At 49.5% G+C, this 21,754-nt stretch overlaps 2 protein-coding genes across 3 annotated transcripts in view; one reads left to right on the plus strand and one right to left on the minus strand.

Annotated features, from left to right (window-relative positions):
• Positions 1 to 21,754, minus strand: part of MTOR (mechanistic target of rapamycin kinase) — a 125,840-nt gene that overhangs the window by 55,466 nt on the left and 48,620 nt on the right. For both annotated transcript variants that reach the window (XM_032863392.1, XM_032863393.1), the window contains exons 26-28: positions 18,299 to 18,441; positions 15,781 to 15,943; positions 15,503 to 15,648 (exon numbers count right to left, since the gene is read on the minus strand). In XM_032863392.1, the coding sequence (XP_032719283.1) occupies positions 15,503 to 15,648; positions 15,781 to 15,943; positions 18,299 to 18,441 (452 nt within the window). The remainder of the gene's footprint in view (positions 1 to 15,502; positions 15,649 to 15,780; positions 15,944 to 18,298; positions 18,442 to 21,754) is intronic.
• On the plus strand, positions 1,572 to 7,902 carry ANGPTL7 (angiopoietin like 7). The gene is made up of 5 exons (XM_032863394.1): positions 1,572 to 2,176; positions 4,574 to 4,674; positions 5,948 to 6,142; positions 6,796 to 6,994; positions 7,204 to 7,902. The coding sequence occupies exons 1-5, from the start codon at positions 1,807 to 1,809 to the stop codon at positions 7,371 to 7,373; spliced, it is 1,035 nt and encodes a 344-aa protein (XP_032719285.1). The 5' UTR covers positions 1,572 to 1,806; the 3' UTR covers positions 7,374 to 7,902.

Below are 21,754 nucleotides of genomic sequence, written 5' to 3' on the forward strand. Positions count from 1 at the left end.
GCAGTCGGATGCTGACACCTGGGGCCAGGTTCGTGTTAGTGAACGCTATGGGGCACACCGTAGTGCCCAGCTGGGCTGGGTATTTGCGCCAACAGAGCAGGGACTGGCTGCCGATGCTGGACAGGGGATGACAAGTTGCTAGAGGGTGCCAGCCAAATCCTCACCCCTCAGTGGGCAAGGAGACTAGGGAGGGGGGAAAACAAACCCTGATCTACCCGAGCCACTCCCGCTTTTTCATTTAGAGAGGAACAAACAGTTTGGTAACTCTAGCTTCCTGGGGAGCCAGAAGTCCCAACTGGAAAAGGACTCTGGGGTAATCGTGGCAGGGAAGGGAGGGTTGGTTGGTTGTCAGATGTCAGGCTCGTGTGTGAAGGCCCCACACCGGATGGCAACAGTAAGAGGACTGCCTCAGTGGCTCTGTTAACACAGAAACAGCAAGAGTGTGTTCCAAAGACAGAGTTCGCTGTCTAAGGATGGAGGGACCTCTGTAGACATTCTCCGTGAAAAGCTCATGTTAAGTATTTAAGGTCTGCTGAAATCCCAGGTTCTTCCTATTTGTTTTCAAAGGAGTAGTGCCCTTCAAACACAGTACATGAGACATGACACTAACCCTACTTTCAGGGATATGTATCACACAGAGAGAACAGCTTCAGATCTGCAGACTGTATTACACAGGACGAGGGAAACGACACTGCAGATATGGATTTATTACGCGATGGGGATTCCTCTCCATATGATTTAATGTCCGCTTTGAAACAGGCCAAGGATGGGCCTGTTCTCTGTGGTGCCCACAGATGGATGCAAGCGTGCAGGACCATCCCAGAGCCACGTCCGTCACTCCTGAGTTTCTGTCCCTGCTGTCCTCTCCAGCATCTCGTCAAATGCCAAGAGTGAGAAGCTAATGCTGGCCCACTTGTTGACGGAGAAAGTACGTGCAAAGAAAGACGACTGAGCAAATCCTGTGGATATGAACTACGAGTCTTTTTCTGCTTCCTGAGACGATTATCCTATTTCTAGAGATCATCTAAGTTAGAGATTTTCAAATGGGACACAATGTTAGATTTGGGTGGAATGAGGGTTTTGTAAAACACTGAATGATGATCAGAGAAAGGAATAACCAGTCTTGTTAAAAGCTTGCTCAGCAGGATGCCAAAGTATATGCCAAATGCTCATTTACAGGCCTCCCTGGGCGAGCGGGGAGGCTTCGTCCCAACTTCTCTGCCTACCTTAGACTCACCCCACAGTTATGTAACCTTCAGAATGGAACTTGGAAATTCTTCTGACCCTGCCCGGCTCGCTGATAGAGCTGAGCCAGTGGCTGGCAGGGGCATAATCTAATAGCCGAAATTGGAAACACACAAATTCATAGTCCTCTTGTCTCAGCCCAGAGACTTTGCAGGCAAGGAAAGAAAGACGCAGCCCTGTCTCCCTCCTCCCCTCTGGCCTAAGTTTACGCTGACTTCACCCAGCAGGCACCTGACCATCCCAGATGAGCTGGGAGGGGCTAAAGCCCCACGCAGGCTGCAACGGGGGCGGAGGTGCAGACGGCAGATAATATTTAAGATGCTGAGTCTGTAGGGTGTTCAGGGAAAGGAAGGAAAGGTACAGGGAGCCCAATTAACCTGCACTTTCAAACTCAAACTTTGAGAAAGGCTCCAAAAGAGCCCAGGAAGAGAAAGCAAGAACTTGGGGAGCCCACCCAGAGAGAAAGTGCCAACTCGTCATTTGCTCCAGCTTTTGCAGACCTCAGCTGGGCATCTCTAGATCCCCAGAAGGAAGAGCCTTCCTCACCCAGGCCCAGGAAAGATGCTGAAAAAGACTCTCTCGGCGGTGACCTGGCTCTGCATTTTCATCACGGCCTTTGTCAGCCACCCAGCGTGGCCGCAGAAGCCCCCGAAACACAAGACCCCTGCGCAGCTCAAAGTGGCCGCCTGCTGTGAGGAGGCCAAGGAGCTCAGGGCCCAGATGGCCAACCTAAGCAGCCTGCTGAGTGACCTGAGCCAGAAGCAGGAAAGGGACTGGGTCAGCGTGGTCATGCAGGTGATGGAGCTGGAGAGCAGCACCAAGCGCATGGAGTCGCGGCTCACGGACGCCGAGAGCAAGTACTCGGAAATCAACAACCAGATCGACATTATGCAGCTGCAGGCAGCCCAGACTCTCACCCAGACCTCGGCAGGTAAGGAGAGCACGTTCTCACGCTGCTCATCACCTCCTTGCTCGAATAGCTGAGTGTCTCTGTTGGTAGCATGGTTTCTACAATCCTGGCCATCAGATCGACGACTGGGGGGTTCTTTGGGGTATATTTTCCTGGGTATGTGCCACCGGCTCTAATGTTCTGTACATTTCTATAAATTTACCCAGTGTCTGCACCATCTCTTTATTCACAACATGTTTCAGCCTATGAATGGTAGGAATTAACATCCCAGAGAGCAGAAAGACAACGTGGTTTGCCCAGTCACATCACAGGTCTTAGAAATAGGGTTCAAGTCTCCCTCACGGGTCTACTTCCTTAGCCAGAGCTGACAGTCCCAAGGAAGCAGGAATGAACACCAAAACTGTAACATCTGTTGCTCTAGAAGCTAGTTTTGCCAAACACAGTTCTGTCATGTCCCTAAGATTTAGTGGTACGGGCAGTAATGGATTCTGTGTCTTCTTTGCAAACCTGACTCTTCCCACTGGCTCAGAATGAGGTACAGACCCTAGAGCCAGATGAAGAATTCCTTTGTGTTCTGGGAAGGACAGGCTGTTCGAGGTTCCTTGCTTCTGAGATTTCTACTTCTTCCCGTGATCTCAAATAAAATTTTCCCATTATAGGAAAGAAGAAAATGCAATGCTGAGATCTGGATTTTCAGTGGCCCCCAAAATAAGACACACTTAACGTTTTCTAAAATAATTTTCAGTTTCTAGTTAGATTGGCTCAGACTGGCCAAGGCCAATTTACTATTCAGAGAGAAGAGACCTGGGGTCCTGGAATCATCGGGAGATTAGTATTTGTAAGGAGATATCCTACAGCTCTGTCACTTACTGCTGATACAAGAACTTTTGGTCACATCATAACCCAGTCAAGAGACAACAGACTAAATGTCACTGGTTGCTCTCAATTCAGATGAAAAAAAAAAGGGGGGGGGATCAACATGAAATTAAGCTTCGATATCCCATTGTTAATTAAAAAACCACCATGTGTAAATCGTTTTCTAACTAAGCATGTACTTCCTGCCCCTCAGTGTGGGGCTAGAATAGAAAGGTATCCTCAGGACATTTTCCAGACAGGTGGGTCCTGGTCTGGCCTGTGAGATGAAACCAGACCCGAGGGAGAGCAGGCCAGCCGGGAACCTGCCCAGGCCACCCCCAACTCTTCCAGTCGGCATCTACTCCCCTCCCAGCAGGGAGTTTCTTGGGGGTCAAACAAAGGCAGCTCTCCCGCTGTGCCTCTTCCTCTTCTTGCCCAGGACACTGTTCCTCGTTTGTCTTCTCTATTACCAGGTGCTGGGTCACCTCCATACTGTGTTAGCAGGTAGGCCAGTGAGAAAGCAGTAAGTTGATGCTTTCATTATTACAGAAAATGAAGGGATTGGTGGCAAAGACATGTGCCTTCCCATCCCCTGCCGCAACACACTCTGCTTGGGATGGTTCTTGGCGGAAGTGCTGGCATCGCTGTGCTCTTCTTGAAGGCCCAGTGCAGGGGACCGCCAAGGAAAGAACCCCAGACACAGAGGGTGGGAAACCTCTCCTGGATAGCAAGAGTTCCTGCTCTTTGAATGCTCTCAGGAAAGGCAGTTTCTTCCATGGTGCTCTTTGAGATTTGCAATATGGAGACAAGCAGGCATAAAGCAGTAGCCCCTGGGCGGCCAAGGAAGCATTTTAATCAACCCGAGTGAAAACCAGCCTGCCCAATGCTCTCGTTTGCTTGTTTTAATAATGCCGCTAGGGGAGGGCCTCCAAGCATTCCTCAGGGTGTTTGCATTTCCATTTGAGAATCGAGCAGTGTTAGATGAAGGGGGGAAAATAAGATGTGAAATCTATCTCCCTTCATCAGGGTCCTAGTTAGGCAATCTAGATAAAAATAGCTAATTCTCATAGGTAAGAACAGCCATTACTTCTGAAAAACCATCCCTATCACACAAAACAACGCCATGTGATACTCATGACTTATGTGGGGAGAGAGGCTGGCTGTCCCGGAAGCTGAATTTATTAAACAGGAGCATCTGTTATGTAGCCCTCACACACTGGAATGTTTCCAGAATTCACAGGCTAGAACTTCCGCAGGATAATCGATTTTAGAGTTAACCGAAAAGCACCCGTTTGATTGTTCCACTGATGCTGTTCCAGCGAAGGGCTTCCCCACTCCTCAGCCCCCCAACTACTAAAGCCAAAATACACCCCCCTTTTGGTCTCCCAATGCCCACACCTCTCCAAAATCCGGACACAGCCCTGTAATGCACACTCATGTGAATGTTGTGGTAGAAATGAAGTCTCAGTTCTGAAACTTTTGATTGAGATGCAGCCTGAATGCCCACCTGCGGTGGGGCCTCTGGCTTTGGATGCTCAGCCTCGTGGTTTGCTCCTGTTGTAGATGCCATCTACGACTGCTCGTCCCTCTACCAGAAGAACTACCGCATCTCTGGAGTGTACAAGCTGCCTCCCGACGACTTTCTGGGCAGCCCCGAGCTGGAGGTGAGGTCAGCAGAACCCACTGCCCAGGTGTTGCCATCTGTCCTCCGCCCCCTAGAAGGGCCGGGGGCAATGGGCTCACCACCGCCAAAGCAAAGGGAAACTCAAGACAGAGAGTCAAACATACCAGATAGTAGAGAGCTAGCCACACGCTCAATTTTCACTGGGGCGGGGGCGGGGGGACCCCAGGTATCTGGTTTGCCCCTTGCCATCATTACCAACCAAACACCCAATCTTCTTTTTTTTTTTTTTTTTTTTGACTTTTTAAGATTTTATTTTTAAGCTCTACGCCCAACGCAGGGCTTGAACTCACAACCCCGAGATCCAGAGTTACGCTCCTGCTCCACCCAGCCAGGGACCCCTGAATCTTTATTTTTCCAACACTTCATAATGAATAAATTACCATTTGATCCTGCGCTAGAAACCCAACAATCATCAAGTCCACTTCCGGCTTTTGATTTTGTTCATGGACCACTTCACTTCATTCTTAAACTAAGCCTGGAGTAGTATTCAGTGAATGTCTTCAACTGTAACCCTCTGGAACCTTACGGTGGGTCAGGGCTCCAGGTCCCGCCTGCGGATGGGCACCCAGATCACACCCGGCGTTGCTGTGATGGAAACAGATGGTGGATGGCTCTCCTGGGAGATGCCGGGTGCCGCTCTGCACGCACCTGCTCCGGGTGGGGCAGCTCCCGCTGCAGCCCAGGCCTCTGGCTTATCACACTTCCTCAAAAGGCATCCCTGGTCTGGGGCAAGGCACACTGGTCCCAGGGTCCCCTGGACAGGGCTGGGCCCAGCGTGTGCTCCGGGAGGCAGAGCATCAGAGGCTGTCTGCTGCGCGGGGCCCACGCCAAGGCCAGGGAGGCTTGCTCCGCTTGGCAGGGATCCCAGTTGGAGCCAGGGAACACCCAATCTTCTAACACAGATTAGATCATTCTATAACCTCCACCCAAGCAGCTGACCTTTCTTGCCACCACCTAGAGCAGTTATTCTTTGGGGAAGGAGAAAAGCGAGAACATGGCTAGCAGACGTGGATTTTCTTCTCCTCCAACAACATGTGCACTTGCCCCCGTCCTCACTTTTGACAACTGTTCTCACCACCCCGCTCCTGCTGGTCAACGCGGCTGGGCGGCGGCTGTGGTGAGCCAGCGTGGTTACGGATGTGTGCACATGCACAGGCTCTGTGGAAACGGGAGGAAGGGGGTGTGGCCTGCCGCCCTCACACCCCTCTGCCAGCCTCCGTGGGTCCCCGACCAGAGCATCCTCTCTGCCACAGGTGTACTGTGACATGGAGACGTCCGGCGGTGGCTGGACCACCATTCAGAGACGGAAGAGCGGCCTCGTCTCCTTCTACCGGGACTGGCGGCAGTACAAGCAGGGTTTTGGCAACATCCGTGGGGACTTCTGGCTGGGGAACGACCACATCCACCGGCTGTCCCGACGGCCGACCCGTCTACGCGTGGAGATGGAGGTGAGCACAAGGCCTCGGGCCGGAGCAGGCTGCCACACACAACCATGCACAACTCTGGGGACGCCCCCTTCCCACTCTGGCTCGCTATAGGCTCCTGTATTTATTATGATGGTTTTCCTGCAGGTTGCAGTACAGAGGGAAAAGAGGTTTTTTTGTTTTTTGTTTTTTTTTTGTTTGTTTGTTTGTTTTCCACAAAAGCAAGGCTGTAGATTTAAGAAGAGGCTGGACTCGGGTCAGAGCAGAGGGATCCACAGTCAGAGGGGCTGAGTCATGGGTCCCTGCTCTGGCCGGGGGCACGAGCTCCCCTGCGTGCAAACCCTGAGAGGCCTCGGAGCACTGATCTCTTCTCAAGCCCCTCTACCACACCTCCAAGGGGGATGTGGCCAAACACACACCCACACCTTCTAGGCCAGGACGGGAAGGGCCACAGAGAGGCTAATCCAGGCCAGCTGGGGACTCAGGGAGGTCCAGGACCCTTGTTCTCCGACTCCTGCCTTAGTGGGGTCAACTCAAGGCAAATGTGGGAAAGCCTGGTTAGGCCCACAGCAGGAACCGCGTGCACAGCTGCGAGCGGAGAGAGGACAGCATGGCAGGAGGGGACGAAACGAGAGCCCGCTGCAGCTCCTGTTAAGGCTCTGCGTGCCCCCTGACAGGACTGGGAGGGCAGCATGCGCTACGCGGAGTACAGCCGCTTCGCCCTGGGCAATGAACTCAACAGCTACCGCCTCTTCCTGGGAAACTACAGCGGCAACGCGGGGAACGACGCACTCGTCTACCACAACAACACGGCCTTCAGCACCAAGGACAAGGACAACGACAACTGCTTAGATAAGTGTGCGCAACTCCGCAAAGGTGAGAAGGGGGGGCTGGAGGGGGCACTCCCACGTGAGAAGAATAGATTTAGAGCCCCAGCGCTGGCATTCTGGCTTTGTTGGGGACACTTGCTTGAACTGCTTAGCCACTGTTCCAAAAGCAGCTTCCCAACTCTTGCTGTCTGGTCTGTGAGCGATTTCCAAGGGCAGGGCGCGCTCGGCATCGCAGCCTGGTGTTTCTCCTGCCAGGTGGCTACTGGTACAACTGCTGCACAGACTCCAACCTCAACGGAGTGTACTACCGCCTTGGGGAGCACAAAAAGCACCTGGACGGCATCACCTGGTACGGCTGGCACGGGTCTAGCTACTCCCTCAGACGGGTGGAGATGAAGATCCGCCCGGAAGACTTCCAGCCCTAAGTGGAGGTCTGCTGTGGGGCAGCCCTGGGAAAATGGGGACACACAGAGGCCGGGTGAGGGCGGGGAAAGGCAGGAAGTGGGGAGAGAAAGGTAGGGATGGAAACTGGCCTACAATCACCAATGAGAGGGTCAGGCTCTGAGGAGCACAATCAAATTTAGGTACAAGGAGGTTACCGAATGGGATGAATTATTTTAACACAATGGGTTATCACACATACTTCTCAGGGGGCTGGCCCGAGGGGGCTTTCTCTGCCTGGGATCCCTGACAGATTCACTAAAAGTTTTTCCTTTCCACTTAATTCTTCTGTGAAAGAAAAGCAATGATGACATCACTTTACCTATTCAGTTGAAGGCCTAGGTTATGTGAGAGCAGAAAACAGATCCCTCGCCTAAAAAGAACCCTGTGATTTCGATCCTCAAGGAGAGGTCTTGGGTGTTAGAGAAAGGCATGAAAGAGAATGGTGGAGAGTTCTGATTTTTCAAATCCGATGAAATTACCTTCGGTCCACACATTTTTTTAAAGACAAAAACTTTTCTGTGGGTGGTGGGCTGAGCCAGGCTGGACCTGTTCAGAGGGATCTCTGGGGCCCGGGGCCTGGTCGGGGGGCCTCTGGCCCCTCCCTACTCTGCCTCTATCGGGGTGCGGTGTTGAAAGGCAGAAGCGGGTCTAGTGGCGGCTGGGGAGTTCCAGCAAGAGGTGGGGAGAAGTCCCTCGTGGACGCTTGCACAAACCGCCTTAAAATGTTCAGTCAATGCAGATATATCTATTTTTATTTTTTACTTTGTAAGAAAAGGGCTCAAAGAGCTTTCTAACTTGTCTATAAAAAGTGGCTGCAAAATGAACGTAGATGACACTATCTATGGTTAATAATTCATGCTGTATATAAGTATTTTGCTTTGTAAAAATAAAATACTGTAGTATATTGTAAACATCTGAAGTTTCTTTTTTCTTCTACAATAAATTCTTTTGAAACCTGTTGGTTTTTAAATTATTGCCATTATCATTTAGATCAACGTAAAAGCTTTGTGGAAAAACAGAGGGTGAGCAGTGAGAAAGAGACTTGGATTTGGTTGTAATCTTCAGGGAAACCAAGAGAGGAGGCAGAAGCCAAAGACTGAAAAGGTGGTGGGGGGAAAAAGGGCAGCAGCCCCTGGGAGAGGTCAGACCTAGCCTACCCGCCTAAGCCCAACAGAGCCCAGTGCCACCACTCAGCTTCAGAACACTCCACAAACCCACACTCTTTTTCTCTAGTTGAGCAAACTAACACATAGACAGGCGGCATATCTTTAGCCATAATAGATGCCAAATAATTTTGACTGTTAGGAAGTCATTTATTCCTCGACTAAAAGGCCCATTCCCCTTGACCCAGTCAGTGTGAGGCGAGCCATTATTCTTACTCAGTGTTTCCTATTGTACTTACAGTCCCTGGATTGCTGGGAACCTATTTAACCTTAAAAACAAGAACTCGGGGGTTTTCAAAGGAAAAGAGTGAGCAGAAAAGAAGTGCACTGAAGCAGGGCATCCCACAGGACAGGCATTCACACAGAAACTTCCTGAAGCAGGAGGGGAGTCTTAGATGCCCGGCAGCCAACACAATACTGCCTAGAAAGGGGGGATGAAAAGATCAGGGGTGTGGTTAAGAGAAAAGGGAAAAAAAAGCACAAACACCTGTGGCAGAAGTAGCTAACTTCTCTCTTTCTCTCTCCCTCTCTCATCTCCTCTAACCCCACAACTAAAAAACACCTGAAACTCCAGGCACCAAAGGCTACAATAAACAAGTGGGACCGCCTCAAACTAGAAAGTTTCTGCACAGCAAACAGTATCCGGAAAAGGTGACCTATAGAATGGGAGAAAAGATTTGCTATCTATGACCCCTCGTAAGGAGCGAACATTCAAAATATATAAAGGATTCATATAACTCAATAGCAAAAAAGTAAATAGTCCTATTAAAAAATGGGCAAAGGACCTGAATAGACACTTTCCCAAAAAAGACATTCTTGGAATGGCCACTAGACACACGGAAATGTCATCAGCATCACTCATCTTCAGGGACAGGCAAATCAAAACTACCCAATGAGACTATCTTCTCACACCTTGTACAATGGCTGTTATCAAAAAGGCAAGAGACAGCAAGTGTTGGTGAGGATGTGGAGAACAGAGAACCCTTGTCGTTGGTGGTGGGAATGCAGATGGGTACAGCCACTATGGAAAAGTCTGGTGGCTCTTCAAGAAATTAGAAGTAAAACTCCCATATGATCCAGCAATTCCACTTCTGGGTATATATCCAAAGGAAAAGATATTAGTATCTCAAAGAGCTATCTGCACTCCCATGTTCACTGCATCATTATTCATGATAGCCAAGGCATGGGAACAACCCACGTGTCCACTGACAGATGAGTGGATAAAGAAAATGTCACACATACAAAAAGGAACATTATTTAGCCATAAAAAAGAGAAGGAAATGCTGCCATTTTTGATGACATGGACAAATCTGAGGGCATTACACTAAGTAAGATAAGATAGAAGAAGAAAAATATTGTATGGTATCACTTACATGTAAAATCATTAAAAAAAAAAACCAAACAAACTACCATCTGATTTCATAGAAACAGAACAGAGCATGGTTGCCAGGAGATGCGGCGAGATGGGGAAATGCAGAGACAGGGGTTGAAGGGCACAGATGTCCAGCTGTAAGAGGAGCAGGTTCTGAGGATCTAATATACAGCCCAGTGACCAGTCACAGGACAGTGTCATGTGTTTGAAAGCTGCTGAGAGTAGGTCTGAAGTGTTCTCATCGCACACACACGAGGGTTAACAATGTGAGGTGATGGACCTGTTAATGATCTTGAGCTGGACAGTCATTCCATAATGTCTATCGAGGCAGCAAGTGGTACATTCTAAATATATACAATTGTATGTGTTAATTATTCCTCAATAAAGGTGGGGGGCATCTAAACTTTACTAATCAAAACCTATAGCTGTGGAAACTTAATCACATTTTTACATACACGCAACTGAGTAAACAGAGATGAACTTCCTGTGACGAGGTTAATGTTGGGGGAAAAAATGTTGGCATAAAACACACAACCACCCTACAAAAAACTGAGGCTCGAAGTCGGCATCTGAGGCTGCCTTCACCCTTCTGGGGAAACCTGTAGAGAGCGCGGCCGAGGGGAAGGGGAGAGTAGTTGGTAGAGAACAGGACGTGCCAGCCAGGCAACCTACAGCGCGTGCGTTCTGAATGGAACCACTGCTTTTCTAGTACCCTTCTGCAGCAGCTGAGGTCGGCACCAAGGGTTCAGAGATGAGGTCAGTACAGTCTCTGACCTTAAGGAGGACAGAACCACCAGGAACCAAAGGAGAGCTCCGTGTCATCCCCGGAAGTAAAGAATGTTTTGTTTCATCCTCTACAATGTAAGAGAGAAGGTGGTATGAGAGCAGAATGTCTACTTCGCAAGCACTGGCCCCCGTTCTTCATTTTCATTCTGCTGATCTCAATCAGAACTTTTTTTAAAAAATGGGATTACTTTGGCGCCTGGGTGGCTCAGTGGGTTAAGGCCTCTGCCTTCGGCTCCGGTCATGATCTAGGGGTCTGGGATCGAGCCCTACATTGGGCTCTCTGCTCCGCGGGGAGCCTGCTTCCCCCTCTCTCTGCCTGCCTCTCTGCCTACTTGTGATCTCTCTCCCTGCCAAATAAATAAATAAAATCTTTAAAAAAAAAAATCGGATTACTCGTCAGGGGCTGGGCAGTGAAAGCACCCAGCTTTGATGAGACGCTTTCTTCTTCTTACAGCGAGAAAGAAAGGAACGCAAGTACAATGGACCGAATGCAAATGTCTATGTCCCCCTCAAATTCCTCTGTTGAGGCCAATCCACAATGTGACAGTATTTGGAAGTGCGGCCTGTAGGAACTGACTGGTCTTGAGTGGGGAGTGGCTCACGGATGGAACTGCGGCCCTGATGAAAGACCTGCCCCCGACAGAGAGCCGTGCTCTGCTTTCCATCACGTGAAGACACAGGGAGAGGGTGGCAGTGTGGCAACCTGGAAGAGGGTACTCACCAGCACCCAACGTGCTGGTCCCTGACCGTGGACCGTCCAGCCCCCAGCACTGCGAGAAATGAACGCCGAAGCCCCCAGGCCCGCGGCATTTTGTTAAAGCGGCCCCAGCGGACTGACGCAGGAACTGGTGCTGAGAGGCGGGGCGCTGCTGCACCGGACGCACCTAACAGTGTGCAGTGGCTCTGGCACAGGGTGACAGGCAGAGGCGGGGAGAGCCCAGAAAGACAAGGAGAGCTAGAGAGAGAGCTTCTGTCTCCTGAGAGAGCACCCACGTAACCGTGGACAGAAGGGCAGTAGGAGTACGGGTTAAGTATTGGTAAAGGCCACTCCGATGAGTTCTCAGACAGAAATGAGGAACGGTGAGCGGATAATAGAGACAAGGAACCTCCTGTTATGAAGTGACAGACGATCTGATCGTGCTCGTGTCCCAGTGCTCTGAGGAAGGCGGAGCTCGCGAGCAGTGACACTGGGGGTTCGCCGAGGAGACTGCTCAGCAAAGTGCAGAGGGGTGGCTTGGTTCCTCCAGACTGCTTAGGGTAAAACGAGGGAGGAGGGAAACGACATGAATGTAGATTAAGCAAAAAGGAGCCAGAACGTAAAGAGCTGGGAAGTTTTCAGCCAACCTGTACTAAAAGAAATGAGCACGTGTGTTTGGAAGAGAACACAGAGGATATGGCCACGCGAGGCTCTGCTAAGGCGGTCAGTGCGGTGTGAACCATGGACCGCATCAGCTACTCTGACATGGAAACCATGAAACAAAACAGAAGGGGACAGAGGCAGGAAGGAATGAAGGAAGGCTATAAAACTTCTTGGATTTTACAGGACAGAACTACGGAGCTATTTGGCTGTGAACATGTACTGTTCTTCAAGACGAGAAAAGAATGATCCCGAAGTGGCCCAGAGATCATCAGGGCTGCCTGCTTATTTTCAAAAAAGATGACCACTGCCTTGCTTTTAACAGGCCTGGTGGACTCCCCAGTGGGCCCAGAAGGCAGACTATCAAGCCAAAACGGATTATTCCCAAGCCTGGAGATCTCATGAAGTTTGCCTGACTTGGTTTTGGACTTGCTGGGGATCTGTCATCCTCTCCTTCTTCCCCATTTCCTTCGGAATGGGGATGTCTCTCCTGTTACCATGCCAACAGTGTACTCTGGAAGCACGCAACTTGTTTTCACAGGTTTGCAGCTGGAGGCAAATTCTGCCTCAGGAGGAACTGTATGTAGGGCCTCATCCCTATCCCTGATTTAGATGATACTTACATGAGACTTATTTACACGAGCTGATCCCAGATGGGTTAAGACTTCAGGGTGGTTGTGATGGAATGAATGTATTTTGCATTTGAGAAGGACATGCATTTTTTGGGGGCCAGGGAGGAATCAGTGGACCGGATGTTTATATCCCCAGAACTCCTATGTTGAAGCCTAATCCCCACATGATGGTATTTGGAAGTGGGGGGGGGTGTCTTTGGGAGGTGATTAGGCCATGAATGGGACCAGAGCCCCCATTAAAGAGAGCCCAAAGAGCTTGTTCTCTGCTTTCCAGCACCTGAATACACAGACAGCAGTCATCCATTGGACAACCTGGAAGAGGGGGCTCACCACAGCTCAACCATGCCGGCAGCTTGACCTTGGACTTCCCAGCTTCCCAGGACTGTGAGAAGTGTTTGTTGTATAAGTCCCCCCACGTCATGGTAATTTGTTAACAGTGACCTGAATGGTCTAAGTAAGCAGGCCACCTGCCCTTATCCCAGTGCTACAGGCCAACCAAGTAAAAGCCAGGTGTGTGTGTATGTGTGTGTATATTTACAGAGAATCCAATACCCATTTAGTCTTCTGTTCCCTTAAGAAGCGATTACACTTACTGACATATACAAGCTCTGAGGAGATGCGAATAGTTGATACTGTCTCAGTGTTAGTCTAGTTTGGGGATTACATGTGGGGTTTAATTTGTCCTCGAGCAGACAGGCAAAAACATCAATAGGTAGGGAGTCAGACAATTGATCCAGTAGCAAGAGAACAGAACTGTCAGCATAGCACAGCTTTTTAAGACAAAAACCAAAAGTAGGAAGTAGCTTTGCAAAGATGTTTTTGTGAACCTGATTATTTCAAAGAGAATTTGAGGCAGTTGACTCAAATGTATGTACTAGAATAAACTTTAAAAAAGTGGACGATGAAGGGAAAGCAGGAGTAGGGAAGATAAAATAGAGCTGAAAGGGGGAGGGCAGCAGACAAAAGAGGTCAGAGGTCTGTAGTCTGTTAGAGGTGGGCCAGGACTGAGCTGTGAGCTTCCTGGTGGCCACTGTGAAGATGGGAGCTTAATTTCTCACCGAAGAACGATGCCTCCAACATGGAACCCAAGTGAAAACTCGGGGACATATCACCCGCCCCATGGTTACCCCCCGGGGAGGAGTTTCCAGGAGGCCCATGCAGAGGACTGGGTAGTGCTGAGCACACATTCTCTAAAAGCAGCCTTGTCTAAGGCTGTTTCTTAAAACTATCTGCAGTGACAATGACGGCAGGGCATTGCCATGGTGCTTATTAGGAAAAGCAGTTTCACAAAAGCTAGTGGGAAAAGCTGCAAATGGAGAAAGGGGGGAAGATGGGAAGACAAGTGAAGAGGGCAGAACTGCAAGCCGAGCTCTATCAGGTTGGGACAAAACCACATGGCTCAGAACCCTGGCGTGGCCTGGGAGCACAGGCTTCCACTGGTTTGTGCTTAAAGTCAAGATCAATCTGCAGGGAATTCTGAGTATATATTTTCAGTTATATTGGCTTACACGGTTAACGGCCTTGAACACTTTTCCAGGGCTCCGACTGTATTTTCCTATTGTAAACCTGTATACACATTAATTCTCCTGTGACTATCTCAAATACAGTAAAAGCCCTGGGGTGGGATGAGGGGGCTTTCAGAGCGGTGTCAAACTGAAAAAGGCCAGCAAGGAAATTAACATGCAAAACTAGTTATTGGGACACTGACGTCATTATAGTCCTCTGCCAGATTTTCCATCAATTATCAAGGAAGATGGTGAGTGTCACCTATGCCAGGGATGGGAGGAAGAAATGCAGGTTTTCCTATCTGCTGTACCTAATTAGGAATGGAAGCCTGCTCCACAGGGACAGCATGTCTAATAACTGCTTATATGTGGCATTTTAGAAATCAACAGCCTCTTTAAGCTCACTTTATTTGGACAAAACCCTGATTCTATTTCTATCTTTTTGGTCACTTTTTAAAGGAACACTTTTAGCATTTACTTAAGAGCAGAGCTGGCACAGAAGCTGGCTCCTTGATGAGTCTCTCAAATGGAAGAAGCACCACACACAGCAGACTGTTTCAGCCTCAAAGGGGTACTTATTAGCTGGGTGATTTTCCTCTCAACTATCTGTAGTGAAATAATCAAGCATGTTAGCATTTACACGAAGATAATTAGATCCCAGAGTTAATATTCTCTGATAATCATTAGGGGAAGCAAACAGTTCTCTGGGAGCTGGCGCTAACATTTGAGGCTGCTTCTAATTTCATAACAGCAGAAAACTGATTAAACAACCTATTTTTTCCATACCCAGAAGACGCAAAACCCTCTTCGGAGAGGAGAGACTGTCGCCAAGGGCAGGGAAAAGATCACTGAATCTCAGAGGTCGCTCTCCTGTTAGACTCGCAGAACACCAGGGGAGGACGACTCAGGCGATAAAACCCCAGAGGCCCCCGAGGCACCGCAACCAGTATTTCCTGCTCTGAACCGAGAGTGTGATCAGACCCATTAACCTCTACCGCTCCTAGGCTGCTGCCGCCTCAGAACAACTTTGGGACTGATGTCACCGGGACAAGCCAGCACAGGTTGGAAAACAATAAGAACCTGTGTGCTGAGGGTCAACGGAAAGGCCAGGCACGGCTCCAAGAGTGGGGAGAGCCACCGGCAACCGCATCTCATTTAAGCGTGCTGGCCCGGACCCGATGGCAGAATTCGCAGAGCAGGAGCCTCCACGGGACTCCCATGATTTGGTGGCAGGCCGTGGGCGGAGAGAGGTCATTTCAGAGGAAGGCAGCCATTAGAAAGGGGTTAGAGCCTACCTGATGAGAGACTCAAGGATGGCAGGGGTGGGCCCTTTCTGGAATTCCAGCTCTTTGTAGTGCAGTGCTTTGGCGTAGGCCCGGCACTTGGCGGCTCTCTCCCCGAGCAGGACAATGCCGTTGTCATCTCTCAAGGGCAGGGGGCCCTAGGGAAGAGCAGAACCCAAAATGTAAGAAAACAGAAGCTGGGCGTGAACGGGAGCAGGCTGCCGGAAGGGCTTCTCCCCTCCCACCTGCTTCCTGTCAGGCTCCATCTGGACAAAGGGGCAAAGCCTCACCTTGTCACTGTGTTCCATGAATTCGGCCAAGTTTAAGAGGGTCTGCGTGACTTCAGCGATGTCCTGCGAGGTGAGGGCCAACTCGATGCTTCTGATGAGTTCATCCTGCTGGTCTTCATTCAGCTCAGACCAGCAGGACACAAATGCAGCATTAAAAAGATCCCTGGAGGCAGAGAGGAGTGGAAAAAAGATGTTGGAAATGTCTCTCGTGCCCCTGCCTGGTGCCACAAAGTCACATACTAATCTTACTCCAAGCATCACTGATTTTGCACGTACAGGCCAATGCTGTCCAACAGGACTTGCTGGAAATGGTCTATCTTTCCTGCCCAATACGGTAGCTATTAGCCACTGAGTACTTCAACTGTGACCGAGGAATGGAATTTTAAGTTTTATTTCATTGTGGTTACCTCGATGCAGCCACGCGTAGCTAGCGACTACTGGTTTTATGGCTCAAGCACAGACAATGGGCTACACGGGAAGCTGTGTGAGAGCGCAGGGGGAGCAAGCAGGGCAGAGCTAAACAGCCTGTCTCCACAGCCTCTTGGCAGTTTTCCCGTCTTCTTTCTTCATGGGAGGGGAGGAACAGAAAGGGGACTTATCACATAGAAGCTGGCATTAACAGCTTCAGAACAGAATAATCTTAAAAGGATTCTTGGGATGCTTCTCAGGTGAGATTGGAAGAAGTAAAGGCAGCACCCGTGACTGCTTTTCAAAATACAATCAGGATCCTTAGTTGAATGGCCTTAAACAAGACACCACAACTTAAGAAACCAGAAGTGTTAGAAGACAGCATCCCAATCCCTAAATTCTCAAAAGGCCCTCCAAGCCAAGACAACTGCTGGAGACTGACCAAGACCTGGAACGGAGGTGCCATTTCTAAGATTACTACAACTATTTTATGGACTGGCATATTTGCCTGATATCTGAACTTTAATCTCATCCCCTCTTTTTTGGATGAATGCTGGAGGAAGCGAGTTGGAAACTGTAAGATAAGTTTATAACGTATGCGCTGAGCATTTGATGCCTCTACACGCACTTTCTATTACACAATATAAAGGTTAAGTCAGACCAATGTATATAATTTTGGAATCTGCTGGGAAAAACAAAATTTGAAATCTAAAGGAAAACACGAAGCCCAAAAGAAGTCGTGTGTAAATTAAAAAATACACTTTCTGACCTACATCCAAGGCCACACCGGATCCCAAATGAGCACACGTGGCACTATGGGGATAAACACGTGGGTGTATGTCTATCCCAAGCCTCTTTGGGATGACACTGTGCTCAGAAGTGACGTGGAACAGAAGAGAGGTACACGACGTCAGCTGTGCACACAAAATCTGCACGCTGTGGAGTCAGGGGGATCTTAGGAACTATTTTTGTGCATGAAAAATACCACTTTATGTCTCATTACAAATAATCATCATCCATTGTAGACAAACTTGGAAAACAGGGAAAGGAATACAGAGACAATAACTACTCCTTAGACCTTCCAACTTAATCACTGCTCTATTACTTTCTAGTCTTTTCCCATGTACACGTGTTTTTGAATAGTTGAAGTCACACATTTCCATAGTTTTGTATCCCATTTTGTTTATTTACATTTTACTATAAACCTTCTATATGCAAAGATTATAAACCAAATCTTTAATGGCTTAAGATTTGTTATTTAAAACAGTATTATTTTACGGCCAATTCTATTTCCCGAAGACGGCTACAACAGCATCTGCTGGTGCATGTGCTCTTCTACGATCTCCCTGTCCGGAGATGGCATCCGTATCTCTTTCCCTCGAATCTCAGTGGGCTTCTGTGACTGCCTTGAACAACCGAGTGTGGCAGAAGTCAAACTGTGACTTCCAAGGCCAGGTCCTATAAACTCCATATACTTCTGCCTCGTTCCCTTGGGCACGTTCACTCTTGCAAACCTGCCAGTATTCTGCGAGGAAGCCCAAGTACCCCACAGAAGGACCCACAGGGAGAGGAACTGAGGCCCCTCGCCACGGCAGTTCCCATGTGACAGCCCCAACCCGCCAGACACGAGAACCAGCCGTATGCTGGAAGTGGGTCCTCCAGCCCCTGGACCAACACCCCCACTGACACTGCTGCAGAGATAAGCTGTCCCCACAGGTCACGTCCAAACTGCAGATGGATGAGCAAAACAAATGACCGTTGTTGTTTAAGACCAGTAAGTTTGGGGGTGTTTGTAAATCCAGCAGTAAATAGAGTTCATTATTACCGGAAAGCAGTTATACTAAACCATTACGTAGTTCTTTCCAGAGCTATAAATGACTCTATAATTAAACTTTTGGACCCAAATCTACTAAGGAAAGGTCTGCTAGCAAGGTTAAGACGGATGCTTTTCTTAGAATATAAGCTTGTTCAATCTGCCCTTTTTTTGTCCTCCACAAATTGGCAAAATTAAAAATACCAGGCCTTTCCACAATCATCGCCGATAAGAATTCTTACATACGGTCTTTTCTGTGCTGGTCCTCTTGATCCCATCCTGACGCATAGGACGTACCTGGCCATTGGGTTGTAGGCCTGAGCCAGGGCCCAGCACGAGCGCAGAGAAGGCGACGAGGAGTCCTTTAGGAGCTCCAGACTCAGTCGTCTCAGCCACTCCAGCCAGTCATCTTTGGAGACCCTCCTGGCAGCTCCCCAGGCCTGTGACCCCCCAGGCAACAATGGAAAACCATCAGCTTCCAGGGCCAACTGTAAAGAGCCCTCGTCTATTTAAAGATGATTCTCTTTGATTTAATAAAACCATACCTCTCGTGACAAAAGTCCCCCAGAGCACAAATACAAGAGAGTAATATTTAATCAGAAGCCACAAAACAAAAGCAGCAACCTCATAGAGCATGATACCAACAAATACTGTTTTACAAGTCACTTGGGCCGGACTCCTATCAGCAAAGCAGCAAGCTCTACAGACCCACAATGGATGGGCCCATCACACGCAGGGCGCATTCAACAAGGCCTAATGGCCTCTGCAGCGTGCGATGGGCCCCGGGTGCTCTGTATTAGGACACTGGCTCATTCGACAACAAAGGGTCACATGGGGAGAAGCAAAATCGTCAGGTTCACAACAGCGTGAATCACATTACGCTCAGACATGAGCCAGAGCCCAGCGCACACGGCACTAGGGTGGAATGAGACAAAAGGAGTTGAACAGATATAATTTTTACTTTCTGATTTATCCCCTCCAACATTCCTCAAAACTGAGCGTTCCAGGCATCAAGAGTTCTGGCCTGGGGAAGCTGAGGGAGGTGGATGGGAAGACCCTGGCTCTGGAGACAGACAGCACCGTGTTGTGGCCCCGGCTGCACTCTGGAGTTCGGCGGCCTGAGTTCAAAAGGCTGTTATCTAACTCATTGGCTGTCTGACCTTGGGCAAGTTACTTCTCTTCTCTTGGGCCTGTTTCCTCACTTGTAAAATGAGGATAACAGTTCACCTCCTAGGGTGTTTCCAGGATTAATTAATATGTGTCACAGATTTATACCCGTGCTTGGCACAAAGTTAGTGTCCTGTGAGTGCCTATTCTTGTGAAGTCAGGAACACCAGCTGGCATCCTGGCTCCGCCACCCGGCAGCCGGAACACTCTGGAAAAATCGCTTGTATATTGCATCGGAGCCTCACTCTTCCGCATCAAGGGATAAAATGTCTAAAGAGCCCAGCTGGAACAGAGGAGCAAAATGGTTGCTCTTATAATCAAAATGACATCTCTTTGAGCTGGCCTAGCCCGAACTCTTAAAATATATTCTTCAAAGATTTTCCCAGCAGAATTGACACATGTCCTCCCTAAGCTAGGCAAACTGAGTAAGTCAGAGCAGAGGTTCTCCAGGGAAGTGGTCCAGGGAGTGGAAGAGATGCCTGTGAGCTACACCACCTGCCCATCAACGACTCAACCCATCACCTCCCTGGGATAAAGTGGAGACGGGCTGTGGCTTCTGATGAGTTACAAATGAGCGATACCATGCTAAACTACAGTTTTATGTCAGAAACTGAGACAGAGACATTAAGGGACAAACTGAAAAATTACGTGCACAATTCTGACGATACAACGAGCATCCCAAGCCAAGAGGAAGGGCGACACTAGTTACTTGACTTTTAAACTTTGTTCTGTTGAACAAAATGGGAATAGCAAGTCCTGTTCTCTGGAGAGGCCCCTGGCTTCCTTCCTACACAAAGGGTCTCCGGATAGCTGCTCTGTAGCACACAGTGTTTCAAAAGTTGAACATACACAAGGGGGGACCACGAATGTCTTTTCCCTCTAGTGATGTGAGGCCGAGCCTGGGTGGGGCAGAAGCCGCGCCAGGTGGTGGTTAAGAGACTGGGCTCTGAAGTCATGCTCCCTTGGTCAAACCCCGGCTCCCCCATTTACTGGGCGACTTTGGGCAAATCACTCAACCTTTCAGGGCCTCAATATCCACATCTTGGCAAGATGCCGGGGGGAGCGAGAGCACCTAACTCGCAGGGTGAAGGGCAAGTGAGTCAATACACGTAACGAGCTTATACCAGCGCCCGACACGCGGAAAGCCCTGCACAGATGTTGGCAGTTGTCAGTGCTGTCCCTGTCACTGTTCAAGAAATGGTCACAAAGAAGTCTCTGGAAACCTTAGCTTCACGGACAACTGCACGATCTATCAAACAGGCTAAGGCCCCCATGTGGGCCCCTCCCTGCTCTTCTTTCATTTAAAACCTAATCCACTCTCGCTTCTCTGGGTTCCGTGGTTACTGTGTCAAGGCCCACCAGCTGCCTTCTGCCACCAGCCACGGCTGACTGTCCCCTCTGGTGAGGCCGGCGACACCAACAGACCTTCCGCCAGCCTATTCATTTAGGAGGTAAGTCCAAATAGCTTCTCCTCGGATGCGAAGGCTGCTGAAAATCCTGGCAGGCACTTACTTGGAAAGCGGGTCACACTGGTCGCTGCACTGACCCCAGGCTGCCCACGCACGAGTGTGTGGAGGACAAACCCGGCTGAGAGTAGCGCGGGAGAGTCTGCTTAAGGTTCCTGGACTGGATCTGCTCTCTCAGGTGAGACACATTAGAAACTCTTTTTTCTGTTTGGCAAAGGTCATGCTTCTTTTTGCAAGACCTGCGTAGAAAGCCAACCTTCCTGGAAGCAACCTCGCCTACCGGGGAGTTTCCTAAAACAGTCAGGACACGGCTCTAAGAGGGTGGATAGCTGCCTGGCTGGAAGGACACTCTGAACCCAGGCAGGCGGAAAACATCTGGGTGGAAATATGCATCTGGCTTCTCTGCCTGGCCCCACCCTGAGGGGTGAGGTGTCAGCAGGATCGCCTCAACACCACCTGGGGATGCCAGGAGTCTGGGGGCCCCCTCCTTTTCCTGTAGCCTTGGACTAGCAGTGACACGCTCCACAGAGGGAAAGCAGCATCGCCCCTGCCCCAGGGGTCTTTCACCACTTCCCTCGTATATCGCCAAACCCTTCTCGGCAGTGGCCACCTTACAGCTGCGTGTCCGGGTGAAGGCTAGCTCAGCAGTCAGTGGTAAGCCCCAGCGTTCCCCCAGCTGTGTGTGAACACACACACACACACATACACACTCACACACAGGTGTGTGTTCAAATCTTTACGGGCCTGGCCAAAAGAAAAGACAAGTTAGCAGGGACCCAGTCCTGCCCAGATCTCTACCTCGGTCCACTGCCATCATTCAAGTGCAGCTGCTGTGGACCAACCGCTAAGAAAAGAAGAATGCCACCAAGTGGGACTCTAGACAGGGCGCTGCTCACAGTCACCAGAAGCACTGATGCTGATGCGAAACGTTGGAAATTATTTAACTCAGTGACATAACTACAATGACCCTGCTCAGATCTACCAGTGATGCTTTGAAATGGCCTGTTTTTAAATGGATGGCTGTAGGCATACATGGTGAGAAGCCAGCTACATCCCAGGCTTTTGTCAGCAGAAAGAACTCAGTATTTATCTGCAAAGATCTAAAAGCTTGCTCTTCAAA

Source organism: Lontra canadensis, unplaced genomic scaffold (genome assembly GCF_010015895.1).
Source record: "Lontra canadensis isolate GAN:19392208 unplaced genomic scaffold, GSC_riverotter_1.0 scaffold25, whole genome shotgun sequence".
Classification (NCBI taxonomy): domain Eukaryota; kingdom Metazoa; phylum Chordata; class Mammalia; order Carnivora; family Mustelidae; genus Lontra; species Lontra canadensis.

Bases quoted from the DNA above. Each gene is read 5' to 3' on its own strand.
- ANGPTL7 (XM_032863394.1), top strand. From the start codon at position 1,807: ATGCTGAAAAAGACTCTCTCGGCGGTGACCTGGCTCTGCATTTTCATC. The intron at 6,143-6,795 runs GTGAGCACAAGG...GCCCCCTGACAG, and splicing joins GTCTACGCGTGGAGATGGAG to GACTGGGAGGGCAGCATGCG. The intron at 6,995-7,203 runs GTGAGAAGGGGG...TTCTCCTGCCAG, and splicing joins GTGTGCGCAACTCCGCAAAG to GTGGCTACTGGTACAACTGC.